This window comes from Emericellopsis atlantica, assembly GCF_019669845.1.
Source record: "Emericellopsis atlantica unplaced genomic scaffold F5Z01scaffold_32, whole genome shotgun sequence".
Classification (NCBI taxonomy): Eukaryota; Fungi; Ascomycota; class Sordariomycetes; order Hypocreales; family Bionectriaceae; genus Emericellopsis; species Emericellopsis atlantica.
The window spans coordinates 128,427-140,983 of NW_025764734.1; the positions used below are offsets into that span (position 1 = coordinate 128,427).

At 55.0% G+C, this 12,557-nt stretch overlaps 4 protein-coding genes across 4 annotated transcripts; 2 read left to right on the forward strand and 2 right to left on the reverse strand.

The window, feature by feature from the left end:
* Nucleotides 1-750: 750 nt before the first annotated feature.
* On the reverse strand, nucleotides 751-2,634 carry F5Z01DRAFT_595846 (uncharacterized protein; the record flags this gene model as incomplete). Its single annotated transcript, XM_046260733.1, has 3 exons — nucleotides 751-1,048; nucleotides 1,103-1,177; nucleotides 1,244-2,634. Coding segments are annotated over 3 exons (1,764 nt in total), but the record flags the coding sequence as incomplete, so codon positions are not given.
* A 746-nt stretch (nucleotides 2,635-3,380) lies between these two features.
* On the forward strand, nucleotides 3,381-5,037 carry F5Z01DRAFT_745288 (major facilitator superfamily transporter; the record flags this gene model as incomplete). The annotated part of the gene is made up of 2 exons (XM_046266929.1): nucleotides 3,381-3,543; nucleotides 3,608-5,037. The coding sequence occupies 2 exons, from the start codon at nucleotides 3,381-3,383 to the stop codon at nucleotides 5,035-5,037; spliced, it is 1,593 nt and encodes a 530-aa protein (XP_046114730.1).
* Nucleotides 5,038-5,475: 438 nt separating this feature from the next.
* F5Z01DRAFT_729640 (uncharacterized protein) lies at nucleotides 5,476-6,995 on the reverse strand. Its single transcript, XM_046266688.1, has 2 exons — nucleotides 6,564-6,995; nucleotides 5,476-6,471 (listed from the first exon to the last, which is right to left on the reverse strand). Exons 1-2 carry the CDS (start codon nucleotides 6,812-6,814, stop codon nucleotides 5,637-5,639), a joined length of 1,086 nt encoding a protein of 361 aa, XP_046114731.1. The 5' UTR covers nucleotides 6,815-6,995; the 3' UTR covers nucleotides 5,476-5,636.
* Nucleotides 6,993-9,207, forward strand: F5Z01DRAFT_664992 (X-Pro dipeptidyl-peptidase C-terminal non-catalytic domain-containing protein). Its single transcript, XM_046264137.1, has one exon. It carries the CDS (start codon nucleotides 7,291-7,293, stop codon nucleotides 9,178-9,180), a length of 1,890 nt encoding a protein of 629 aa, XP_046114732.1. The 5' UTR covers nucleotides 6,993-7,290; the 3' UTR covers nucleotides 9,181-9,207.
* Nucleotides 9,208-12,557: the final 3,350 nt, after the last annotated feature.

Genomic DNA, 12,557 nt, shown 5'->3' on the forward strand with positions numbered 1-12,557 from the left:
GAAGGCTGAAGAGGGTGAATACGTGAGCATTGATGCATTTGACCTCTCGCAACCTCCCGGGGTGCCTCCGCATCCCGAGATACTGATTGCGCCAGACCCATCGACACTCGGCATTTGTGTGCGGTGGGTGATTGACTCGGCAAACAAGAAGCATGGTCAATGGCGGGGAAGATGCCGAGCCGACGCGCGTGCCAGAGTTCTCTCCGCCGCATTGCCGATGGCGTTCGGGGCTGTGAGTTGAACGAGACCGTCTTTTATTCTTCAGCACGCAAAAGCTGCACACAATGAACGAATGCTAGCTATCCCCATGCCGGGGAAGGCCGCGTCTCTGCCACAAGTGAAACAGGTGCCTGTGCAGTGCATGCTGACATGTATACAATTAAGAAATAATAATAACGAATAGCCCTAGAGATGCATTTGCGGGTCATTGCTACGGCCATCTAATTCTGACAGCTGTAGAAAGTTGGCCCAGTTCCACCCGAATTCGTCCATGATCATGGGAGAACATTCATCTGCCCACCATTCTGGATTCCCGAATGAGCTGGCTTGTTCTGCATTGCTCAGATCACCAGTCAAGCTGCCGATCGGCGTCTCTCCATCATTGGCACCGTGGACATGAGTGTTACTCATCTGGGCTGAGGTTTCTTGTGCAAGTGTGGTGGCGTTGACAAGTGCGTCGAGTTTGCTCAGCGCGAAATCAAGCTCCCTCCCTGCCGGACCAGAGGGGCGCGTGTCACAGATGGCCTGCGCTGCCGTTTTAAGAAGCTCGCGATCCATACCAGACATTCTTGAACCAGGTCTGGTCACGGCAAATACGGCTAGGACACCCATTGCGTGGAGTGGACTTGAGAGGCTGGGCAGCGCAGCGCAGCTGGCAAGCTCCGACGATTCGAGGAAGAGGCGCAGGATTATACGCGCCGAGTTGACCGCAATGCTCTGGCCGTTGCGGACAGCGGACTCCCAGGGTTCGTCCTTTGCTATCACGTCCACGGCAAGACGGATCGCCTTTTCGCTGATGAGCAAGCTGTTGCGCGTCACGAGGATCATGCTGTGCCTCCGGATCAGTCACTTGTTAAATATGGACCATGAGGTTCTGACTTACGCAGTGTGATACTGCATCGCAATGAAGGATGTAAAAGGATGCAATCTGCTGTCGAAGAAAAGATCGCTCGTCGGTCTGTATGCAAGGAAATCTTATCAGTTCAGTTCTGGAAAGTCTCTTACATCCGTAGAGACCGCGTACCTGTACCGTGATGGGCACACATCTGACGCCCATTCCATCAGTTTCAGACAAGAGAGGCCAGTCGTCCTGACCTTTTCTCTCACCACCTCGGCCATTGCCTCGTCACTTCTGTCGTCCTCCTTGCGGCTGACCTGGACACACCATCGGCCCACTTCCCCAAGAAGCTTGGCCAAGCTGAGAACAATCTCAAAAACAGGCTGGCTCGCAAGCTGCCGCTGTGCGGCCCCTGTGACGATCGTGTCAGGGATCAGTTCCGGATAGTCGTCTGGAATGAGTGACGGCCTGCCAAGCTCAAAGGAGAGCAATTTCTCAAACGCGAACACGCTCATCCAGGTGCTGCGTCTCTCCTCGCCGGGCGGCAAGCGAGCTGAGTACCTCGGCAAGCCGAGCGCCACACCCATGGACACAGCCAGGCTCATGGTGTGCCCAGCTGCGGCCAGGTTGTCGTGGCATCGCAACGCCATGGAAAGTAACGTGACGGCCCGCAGGGCCTCCAGCGTGCTCTGCTGCAAGATCAGCCCCAGGAGGCTCTCGGAGTATTTAAGACACCCTTGGGCATCAAAGTCGGGCTCGGGGTGCAGCGGCTGCGCAGCATGGCCCAAGACGAGGACCAGGTACATCTGCATCAGTACTGGAAGCCCACTCTGCTGCGCAACCGCGTTGGGTCCGTCTTGAGACGCTGCGTGAGCCGCATGCTTGATTTTCTCCGGCTGGAGTAGCGGCAGCAAGACATTCGGGCCAGCAAGGAACGAGTCGATCAGCGAGAGCAACACACCCTCTTCTGGTATCTCCCAAGTGCCCAGAGACCGCGGTAAGGTCCACTCATTCGGTGATCCCCCCATGTCGTTGGCATGCAATGAGTTCCTGGCTGACCAAGCTCGTGGCCGGGGTCCTGCAGGAGGTATTCGGAGACGATGTCGCGCCAGATCCAGCCAGCTCGTCATGAGCTCCAGAGGCGTGTTCCCCGAGTCGATCTGGATGATGGGCAGCCGGGCACTGTGTTCAGGCCTGTCGTTTTCAGACTGCACGGCTCCGGGCTGACGCGACGTTTCTGCGCCGGGGTCATCGTCTTCCGCCCTCAAAGAACTATAGGAGACCCTCCTGGCTGAGTGTGTCCCGACTGCGCTTGGCTCATCTTCTTGGCGTTGCTGCCTTGACCTCCCCTCGGCTGTGCTTCCCTGGTTCGGCACTCTACCAGCTTCATGTCGGCGGACATCAAGCCAGGGTTGGCGGCGGTTCCTGGTAACGCACTCGATGCCTGCGGCCGAGCAAGCGTGGCACGATGGTTGACCCTCGTCGCAGCGAGTCTTGCGTGAGCGACAATAGTCGCAAGCATAGTTGATGCGACGCCGTTTTCCAGTAGGCGCTGCTTTCTCACCGCCGCCGCCGCCGCCGTTGCTTCGGGCCGAAGGTGATGGGGTGAGCAAGCTAAGGCCAGCCTCGGGAGGAGCTGCTTGGCATGATGACTCTTGCGAAGAGGCCATGGCTATGCCGGGCGGTGGGAGAGAACGGTTGGGAGAAATGAATGCAAGATGCCGGTCCTTCGGGTCGGCAAGGTCTTACTTCAAGGACTCGGGCAGGTCCGGTTTCGGCTTCGAGGGCGCGTCCGCATGCTAGGAGTCGCGAGTCATGACCCACGCCCGCAAAGGCGGGGAAATCCTGGGGCTGAGTTTACGGGGTAAGGGGAATTGGGTACGGTGGCATGACTAATCCCCAGGTTTCTTCCCCGTCCCCCATCGTTTGGCCAAGCTGCGAAATCTACATGTAGATATCCCTGTTGGCCCGCCTCCCCCACGCTCCCCTTGCACTCTTACCACATGGCCCCGGGATGTGGAGTAACGCGTGAATCGTGGTGCCCAGACTTCTGTCGGCTAGCCAGACCAGATGCCGAGCCTTTGATGTCGGTAAGTCGGACCAGCAAACTAAAACTACGACTCAACTCCTCGTCGCCAAACACTAAATTAAAGCCAGTGTCCGCATGCCTGTCCAAGAATCCCTTGCGTTCGCACGACCACGGGGACAGCTTGTGGCGGAATCACCACGACGCCTTCTCGAGCAGTCTCCTTGCTTGTCTTTCAACTATTCCTCTTCCCACCCTTTCTGTCTTTGTTGCGAGAGAAAGCCTGCTGCCGCCACCATGAGTCAGCTTGCCGACCACGAAGACTCCAAATCTCGTGTGGAGATGGTGGAGGCCCTCAGCAATGCGTCCGACGACAAAATCAACACGGGCGATGGGACGATTAATCTTTTCCACGATGGCTCCATGGTTCTCGTCCCAACACCGAGTGCTGATCCCAAGGGTACGTCCGGGCGTTCTTTCAAGTCGTCTACTTTGCTGACTGGACCTTTTGCCTCACTCTCCAGATCCCCTTAACCTGCCCATCTGGCACAAGTCCCTGATCATTTTCCTCGTCGGGGCGTACAGCGCTATCGGCGTGCTCGGGACCTCTGGACTAGGTGCCGTGATGCCCTCCGTCTTCCAGGCCTATCCAAACGACGACCCTGCCCGGGTCACAGATCTCGTCACCTACCCAACACTCTTCATGGGCATCGGCAACCTCGTCTCCATGCCTCTTACCCTGACAATCGGCCGCCGTCCAGTGTTCCTGTTCTCTCTCATCCTCCTCGTCGTCACTGGTATCTGGTGCGCCTTCTCTACCAGTCTCTCCAGTCATATTGCTGGCCGGAACTTTTTCAGCATGGCGGCAGGTCAGAGCGAGGCCCTGGCCCCCTTTATCGTCGAAGAGATTCATTTTCTGCACGAGCGCAGCAGCAAGCTGTCGTGGTTTATCGGGGTCCAGACGGTCGGTACGGCAGCCATGTTTGTCATGACAGCCTACGTCGTGCCCCCCCTAGGCCTGAAGTGGTGGTATCTGATCCTGACCTTCCTCAGCCTCGGTACGCTCATACTCTCCATCTTCTTCGTTGTGGAGACAATGTACGACCGCAACGTGGTGGAGGAAGATGGCCCATCGTCGGAATGCAAGCCTGCGGCCGGCGAGAGGCGCACCCTACGACCAGACATCTTTGGGGAGCGTACCCTGCGCCATGATCTCAAGGTCTTCCATCACAAACCAGTCTGGTCTCGCATGGTCGATTTCTACATTGACACGGCCAAAGGTTTTTTCATCCCCACCATCTTTTGGATCTTGCTCTTCAATGGTGCATTCTTGGGCGTCTACATCTACCAGGCGTCTACATTTGCCACAATTCTCACCATGCCCCCCTACAACTTCGCTTTTGACTTGCTAGGATGGGTCCAGATCTTCCAGATTGCCGTGGTCATGGTGCTCATTCCGGGTCTCGGCTACGGCACAGACCTCATCACCAAGTACTTGAGCAGGAAGCAAGGCGGCGTCTTCAAGCCCGAGTTCCGACTCATCTCTCTCATCATCCCAACGGTCATGACGGTGCTGGGATGCGTCATCTACGGTCAAACGGGCGCCCACCCTACAGAGTACCACTGGATGGGTATCGCCGCCCCATTCCACATGTGCTATCTCGGCTTTCTGACTGGCAATCTGATTGGCATTACGTACGCCATCGATGCATTCCCTGAAAAGGCCGGTGCTCGTCTTATGGTCATCTGTGTCGGTCGAGGCTTCATCTCCTTTGGGCTGAGCTACTCTACCGTCCCAGCAATTGAGGCCACCGGCTACGATGGTGCCATGAACATCCTTGCCGGAATCGTGGGCGGTCTCATGCTCCTTGGTATTCCTATGTACATTCTTGGTCCCCGTATCCGCAAGTGGTCTGTCAAGACGTTGTGGCCAGCTCTTGCTGAGAAGAACTGAGCAAGCCATGTACGTCGTACATGAGAGGTGAACTAAGTGCTCATCCTCCCTGTTATCTGGAATGTCCTCGGAAGCTTTGTTGGATTGGGGGTTCAATCCCCCGAGACAACAATGCTTGGAATGCTTCTACTTTTGAAGGTCGCCGCGTCTTTAGTTTAGTCATGTCAACGGATCAATTTCACTGTCGAAATACTGGCTTGCGTGATTGTGATTTGTGCTTTCATGGTTGACCTGTGGCGTTCAGATTCTCTCAACAACCGGCTGAGGCACTTGGAAGTAACTTCAGACATCATGTCAGACCTCTCTGCATCAATATTAATGGGTTGCCCACGTTAGAAGCCGTTGGAAGTGATCGATCGGACAAAAGGTTCCTGCAGCCCAGCAGCGCTGCCACAGGAGACTTCAACGACCAACAATAATGGGGCTTTAAATGTGGAATCTCAATCTGTCAATATGTTTTATTCAATCTCGAGTCAACTGGCACTATAGAAACGATTGATGGTTCCTCGGAAGCCGAGGTGATGGTAACAAAAATGGGCACCAAAACAGACGCAGTTGGTAAGAGCAGTTCGCCTGCACTAAATAATGCAAGGCGACGCTCAAGAGGACAGGGTTCCAACGTAAGGAATGCCCGTCAATTTAAATCCGCGCTCCGAGAGCTTCACAGGCTGCCTTGGCTTCCCTGTATTGTACGGGCAGGGCTCTCCATTGCGGATAATCGGAAGGCCACCAACATGCATGGCGTTGGGCCAGTGAGTGGTGCTCTGAGTGGTGTAGAATGCGTCCTTCTTGCGAACAAGGTCCTCCTCTGTCGCCTCTGTGACGGGCATGTAGCAGGTGTAGATGCAGAAGCGAGGTCTCTCGCCGGTTGGGCTGAGGTTGTAGTGAGGAGTGCGGCTGTCCCACAAGAGGAGGTCGCCTGGCTCAGCGTTGATCTTGACCCATTCACAGCCTTTCTTCTTGAGCCACTCCATGCCCTCCTTGGTAAAGCCGTACCATTCTTTGGTCCACGCCCAGATCTTGTTCGGCTCGCTCTTGAACTCCTCGTGGAACTCCTCGCTGAGGAGATGGGCGCCCTTGCAGACGATCAAGCCGCCATCGTTGTCACCGTTGGGGAGCAGGTTCACGAGCCCTTGCAAGCAACGGAAACCAGGCTTCGCGGGGTCTTGGTCTTGATGCGGCCAAGGCGTGTTTGGCTTGAGATCTTTGCGGTTGGGGAATGCCATGTTGGAACCGTCAAAGGAGACGATGAGGTCCTTGGTGTCGTACGCCTTCTCAAAGGCCTCAACGACGCCTGGTTCCTGGCGTACTGCCCAAGCAAATGTCTCGTGCGCCACGCCGTAGCCGAGACACATGCCCTTCTCGTTGATGATGGGCATTTTGGACTCGACGACGGTAGAGGGGTCATCGCGCTTGAAACCAAGGCCACCGGCGCTGCGAGATGATAGTCAGCTTGGAAGTCGTGCACAGGGAAGAAGATTGGACTGGACGCTGGGCAAACGCGCGGAAACTCTGAATCAACTTACAAGTTCTCAATCCACGACATCATTTCGTCTGCATAGCCATCGGCACGGTCCCGGGGGACCGCACCCTTGACCACTGTATAACCGTCTCGAATTATGTCATCGCGCCAGTCGCCGTAGACGAGGCCGTCCTGGCGGAACAATCTGCGAGGCCCGGAGGGCTCGGGCTTCACAGCGGTTGTTTCTGCAGCTGGGGTCGTGCTGTGCGCGGCCAGATAGGGAATAGCAGCGGGAGCCTGGGTCGCGGTGGCCATTGCGTGTGTTTTGTTCTGCTGAGCTTGATGATGGTGTAGATAGACGATGGGTGTTGGTTGTCTCGAGTTAAGTCAACTTGGTTATCTTGATGCAGAGCAATGGTTCCCACTGTCCTGGAAGCACCATCTTAAATATTCTACATGAGCCTTGGGCGCGGGCAGAAGGCGACCATGGAGAAAGAATGCTACGTCCATCAGCGGCGACACCTCCGAACCTGGGTCGGCATCTTGATGTTGAGAAATGCCGGCTCGGCTCGGCTCGGGATCTCCGTTCCCGATTCGGCCGGAAAAAGGGCGAGAGTCTTTTGGTCCGTCTACACCGGGTTAGGGAAACACTGTCCCAGCTCCAAAGATGCCTTTGCCGACCCGATGGAGGACGTTTGCGGAGATGATGCCGAAATTCTGAGCTTCAGGCGAGATCAACATTCCCCGATTCAACAACAAAGGAGCTTCCGATGTCGCTCGCTTGATCGAAGATGCTTATATGGTGTCGGCGTCGGCATGTCCTCTTCTGTCGCCCTCGCTTGTCATTCCCATTCAGACAATCACCGTACACCATGCTCGTCAACAAGAACAGAAAACGTGCCGAGTTGGGGGGCCTCGAGGTGCCGCTTGAGCCCATCACCCCATGCACAGTGGGCGAAGCCGGCTACGAGGGACTGAAGTCACGCGCAGAGGTGCTACCAAAAGGCTGGCAGCACCCAAAACACCCCGGCGCCAAGGCTTTGCCATGCGATATTCTCGTTGAGCACGATGTTGCCATCCCGGTGCGAGACGGCATCACCCTCTATGCCGACATTCTTCGGCCGACAGAGTCCAGTTCTGGGGACAATGGCAAAGTCCCCGCCCTGATCTGCTGGTCTCCCTTTGGCAAAAAGTTCAATGGCATCGAGTCACTGCGATACATGACGCCATGGGCACTGGGCGTTCCTACGGACGCGCTCTCTGGCCTGGAGAAATTCGAAGCTCCTGACCCAGCAGACTGGATTCCCCGGGGATATGCTATAGTCAACGTTGACTCTCGAGGCTCCGGAGATAGTGGTGGCACTATGGTCATAATGGGCCAGCAGGAGGCCGAAGATGGCTACGACACTATTGAGCACGTTGCCAAGTTGCCCTGGTGCAGCGGATCTGTCGGCCTCGCCGGGAACTCCCACTTGGCCATCGTCCAATGGTTCATCGCCGCCTTGCGTCCACCCAGCCTGAAGGCCATAGCGCCATGGGAGGGTTGTGGGGACTTGTATCGTGAGCAGTTTGCGCGTGGAGGCATCTACGCCGGAGACCTCTTTGACCAGCTGATTGTGAAGCACATGATGCACGGCAAGGGAGACCTTGAAAGTTTCCGGCTCATGTTTCAACAGCACCCGCTTGCAAATGCCTGGTGGAACGACAAGAGGCCTGATATGAAGAAAATCAACATACCGACCTATATCACAGGCACTTGGACCAACACAATGCATGGAATGGGCGCCATCAGAGCGTGGCTCGAGGTGGACAGTCCGCAGAAGTGGCTGAGATGGCACCCTTGGCAGGAATGGTACGACTTGTGGGGGAACAAGCAGGCCAAAGAAGAACTGTATTCCTTCTTTGACCACTTCCTCAAAGGCGCCGAGAACGGATGGGAGCAGACCCCGCGCGTCCGCATGGCCGTTTTGCGATTCGGCAACAAGGAGCCTCAATCTTTTGAGAATATTGTTGAAGATGAGTTCCCGCCTGCCAGGACTCAGTACCGCCAGGCCTTCCTTGGCCAGGATCAAAAGCTACTTCTGGGTCAAGATGCAGGCCCCAGAGGCACGCTAAGCTACGATTCCGAGTCTGATGATTGCCTCAACTTCACGCACACATTTCCGGAAACGACCGTAATCATGGGCCTTCCTAAGGCTGTTCTCTACCTGTCCTGCAAGGATCACGACGACATGGACGTCTACGTCACCCTCGAGAAGCTCGACAAGAACGGTGATCAGATGATGAACCTGAACATTCCCTGGGGTGGAATTCCAGTCAACTCTTTCGGCGAATTTAAGCCTGAAGAAGCTACCGAGGTGGTTGTCTACAAAGGACCATGCGGAATTCTGAGGGCATCGCATCGCGCGATTGATCAGTCGAAGAGTATGCATCCGCACTGGCCTTTTCATCCTCACGAGTCAGAGGAGAAGGTCAAGCCAGGCGACATAGTCCGGCTAGACATTGGCATATGGGCCACTGGAATCGAGTTCGAGGCGGGTGAGAGCATCAGAGTAGTGGTGGGCGGTCGCAACAGGTGTGTGAGCAATTTTGGGTCGCACAAGCATGTGAAGAACCGGGGAAGGCATCAGGTTCACATTGGTGGCGAGTTTGGCAGCCATGTGATTCTCCCATTTGTGTAACAATAGCCTCCGAATGGAAGAGACAAGATTGCATTCGAGCGCCCTCCGCTGTGTCGTGCTTCTTGTGCAGGACGCCTGCCTTGTGCGTCTTTTGCACATCTGTGACACATGTCCTCTCGCGTCACGCCGGAGGCCCTTTTCGAACATCTCGTCGAGTTCGGCAGGCTTTCTTTTAGGACAGTCCGCGTCTTAGAAGCTGTGGTAGCGCGGCGCCAAGTCGCGTCGGGAATCGGGATCCATGATCGCCAGCGCTAGAAGAAGTGTCCTCCAATTGCCCAATTAGAGTCGACATCTATTACGCATCAGGCAAGTGCGCATCTCACTTCGCGCCGCGCCTCACCGTGGCTCGGACCGCGATCATTCGTGCTGTGGTCCGATCGGCGTCAAGCCATGTGCTGAAGCTGCTGGCCGATGTAGAGTCGGTATTGAACGACGAGCCATGTCACTCATATGCCAGGCGAGTCTCCAAAACGTCCGCTTAATTGGGGGAAAATGGCCGCTGGGCCCATGACAAGAGTGAGAATACGCAAAGGCAGGACCCAGTGGGAAAGAAGAGCTGATCAGTGACTGAGGGCACGAATGCTGCGCAAATGGCAGGTCTCTCGAGGGAGTCTCGAGAACGGGTCCTTGGTTTCACTCCCTCGAGGGATTTGCCGCCCAGGAGGACTACTCTCGATTGACCATCATCACGCATAACGTGGACAACGTTGGCACTTTTGCAGAGACGTCGCCTTCCACGCCAAACAACGGGCTTGCTCTCGCCAGTATGGTTTCCCACGTCTTGCGCTTGGTATTGGTGTCACTGGATCATCCTTTGAGGCGGAACTGTGCCAGCTCAGTGCAGCAAAGACTTTTGGATAGCATCCAGGGCCAATTCTCCGTGTCATGCTTTTTACATGGACTTATGTCGATAGCCGGCTTGTTCGCTACAAGGAACTCCCAATGCACAGCCCGGGTGGATGACAGCCAGTCACATATTGCCAATACTTCATCGCGACGTTCCAGCTAAGGTTTGAAGTATCGTGATCTTCGATCGGTCGGCAAATATGAGTGGATCCGAACTTCGACGATGGTGCTGTGCCGCTGGCCAAGGGCATCGCTGGGAAAAAGTCAGTCTCAAGTGGGGCCAGGACAGTCGTGCTAGAGTACTTACGTTTCGCCCAATTCTGGGGCGAACTGTTCATAGAGCAGGACTTCTCCACGCTGTCCCTCCTCATGGCGCCTGGAGCAGCTTCGGCGAGAACATGTGAGACGCTTGCCCCAGGCCCGAGTATGCCGTGGCGTTAATGTTTTGCGTTATGTCCACATGTGCAAGCTGGGTCGTCTGAGTTTCCTATCATGCCGGTCTGCCGTTACTCTCATACGATAGAATTGGCTTCGAGGGGTTGGATGAAACTGTCCAGTTATGTGCGACAATGATTTTGCAAGGCCATGTGAACTTGGAGATGAGGGCATCAATAATGAGCTAACAGGTGGCTTCTCAAAGCCAACCAACCTCAACATCGCCGAGAACGTTGAAGCGCTTCGGTCTTGTCCGAGATATGTCGATTGGAAGGATAATACCCGTACTGATTGAACCCATCGCCTTGCATTGAAGCCGGGACTCCAAGCCATCGTGCAGGAAGGGAGCCGCAAATCAAATTCAGCGATAGGAAGCGACTCGAAAGATATGGGGTTGTACTGACCATGTCTAGGACAGGCAACGCAGCTGTCGCTATGACTAAGACTCGCCGGCCGCAAAGACCGAAGTTGACTAAGCCATATGCTATAATACCAAGAGATATGCAAACAAATGGTGTGGGACTTGCTGGAAGCAATTTCAATTATGTTCAGAGTTCTGTCCCCGGGGAACAATGTTGTTCTTGTCGTGCGCTGTGCTGCTGCGATAATTGATTGGGCTTGACGGCGGATTTCTCATCCCAACTTACCCCCCTGCCAAGCCTCCAGCGGAGTAAAATGTCCGCCTGTCTGCCTCTTGAAAGTGCCTTGGTCGCTAGCTGTGGGAGAACTGTGCTATTGAGTTGACTCGGCCGTCGTCCGGCATGAAGGGGTTAACTAATGCTTTGAAAGCGAGTCGCTGAGAAACAAGTGTGATGCTGATGAAATAGCGCTCTGTAATTATCAGTATAGCGGTCAAAGAAATAATTGCGTCTGCAGTAAATGTCCAGTCTAGCGGCCGAGGCTTGAAGGAAACAAATGTGGACTGCGCGAGAAAGGTGTTCAAAGACCAACCAGGACGATCAATTGTTCTCATGTTCGCGGGATTGTTAGCAAAGATTTCAGAACGCTGTCGTGACAATAACAACGCCACTTCTGCGACGATGGAATATGATGGCACATACAAGCATCTTGACCATTTATTTACCTAACGTAAAAAATAACCACTATACTAAACGCCGCGCTCCCATGCGAGCTGTTTTGTTTTCTTCTGTCTAGAACTCGCAAGAAGATTGTTTCAACCTCCAAGCTGCTGCCTGTAGGGTAGGCGACGAGAAAAGAGCACGTTCGCCTGTGTCCGTAATCACCAGATTTTCGGGCACAGAACGCCGTCACGTTATTTTACGTTACAGCCCGCGCTTGGACATCTATGATCCACCGGGGTGCGCTGCGTTCCAGGCCCAGCCCCTGAACGCGAACACTGCCGCGCTGCGACACGCCCTGGTCACCTGCATGGTACCCGTACTTGCTTGTTTTGTCACCCAATGCTTCGGTGACAATTCTATTGTGAAGATCTGATGCATGCCACAAGACTACAAGTATCGATTGCCGCGGATTACTTGGGAACATCTGAGCGCTGATAGACCTGCCACGGTGCGCTTGCAATCATCATGAGCTCGGAGCCCAAGAACACGATGCAAGCGCGATGGCATCTCGATCACCGGTTCGACCGATGTCGCGATATGGCACCAAGACATCCGTTCATCACGAACCGCCGCATCAAACACCAGAGGGTAGTGTTCGTCGTAGAACGCATCAATGGACAAAAGCGCCGAGAACAGCGGCAAGAACAGAGGGCTGTTACTCGATGTACGTACATGTACGATGTTCAAAATGGCTGGCAATCATACGCAGTCTCTCGATAATAAATTCAAGCGGTTTCGCATGGGAGCAAAAGCCAACACACACACTCCAGTCGCTGCCACGGTGCCACCCCCCCTGGCATTTTTTACTCTGCCGTCTGGCGTCGCACGGTGTCAATTGCACTGTAATAAACACTTGGCGTGCATCAATGATCGAAACAGACCCACCGCCCCATCGGCAGACGCGAAGCAGGGTCCAGTGACTCCACACAGTCACGGTCCAGTCGTGGTGGGGTCATGCAGGTTTGTTGATCATTCACTGGCGAGGACCCAGGGACCGCACAGACTGGAGTGCCT

What these genes read in the sequence shown, in the direction of transcription:
- F5Z01DRAFT_729640 (XM_046266688.1), bottom strand. Translation starts at nt 6,814, where the DNA reads ATGGCCACCGCGACCCAGGCTCCCGCTGCTATTCCCTATCTGGCCGCG. An exon ending in ATGTCGTGGATTGAGAACTT is followed by an intron (nt 6,472 to 6,563) that starts GTAAGTTGATTC and finishes ATCATCTCGCAG; the next exon opens with CGCCGGTGGCCTTGGTTTCA.
- F5Z01DRAFT_664992 (XM_046264137.1), top strand. Translation starts at nt 7,291, where the DNA reads ATGCTTATATGGTGTCGGCGTCGGCATGTCCTCTTCTGTCGCCCTCGC.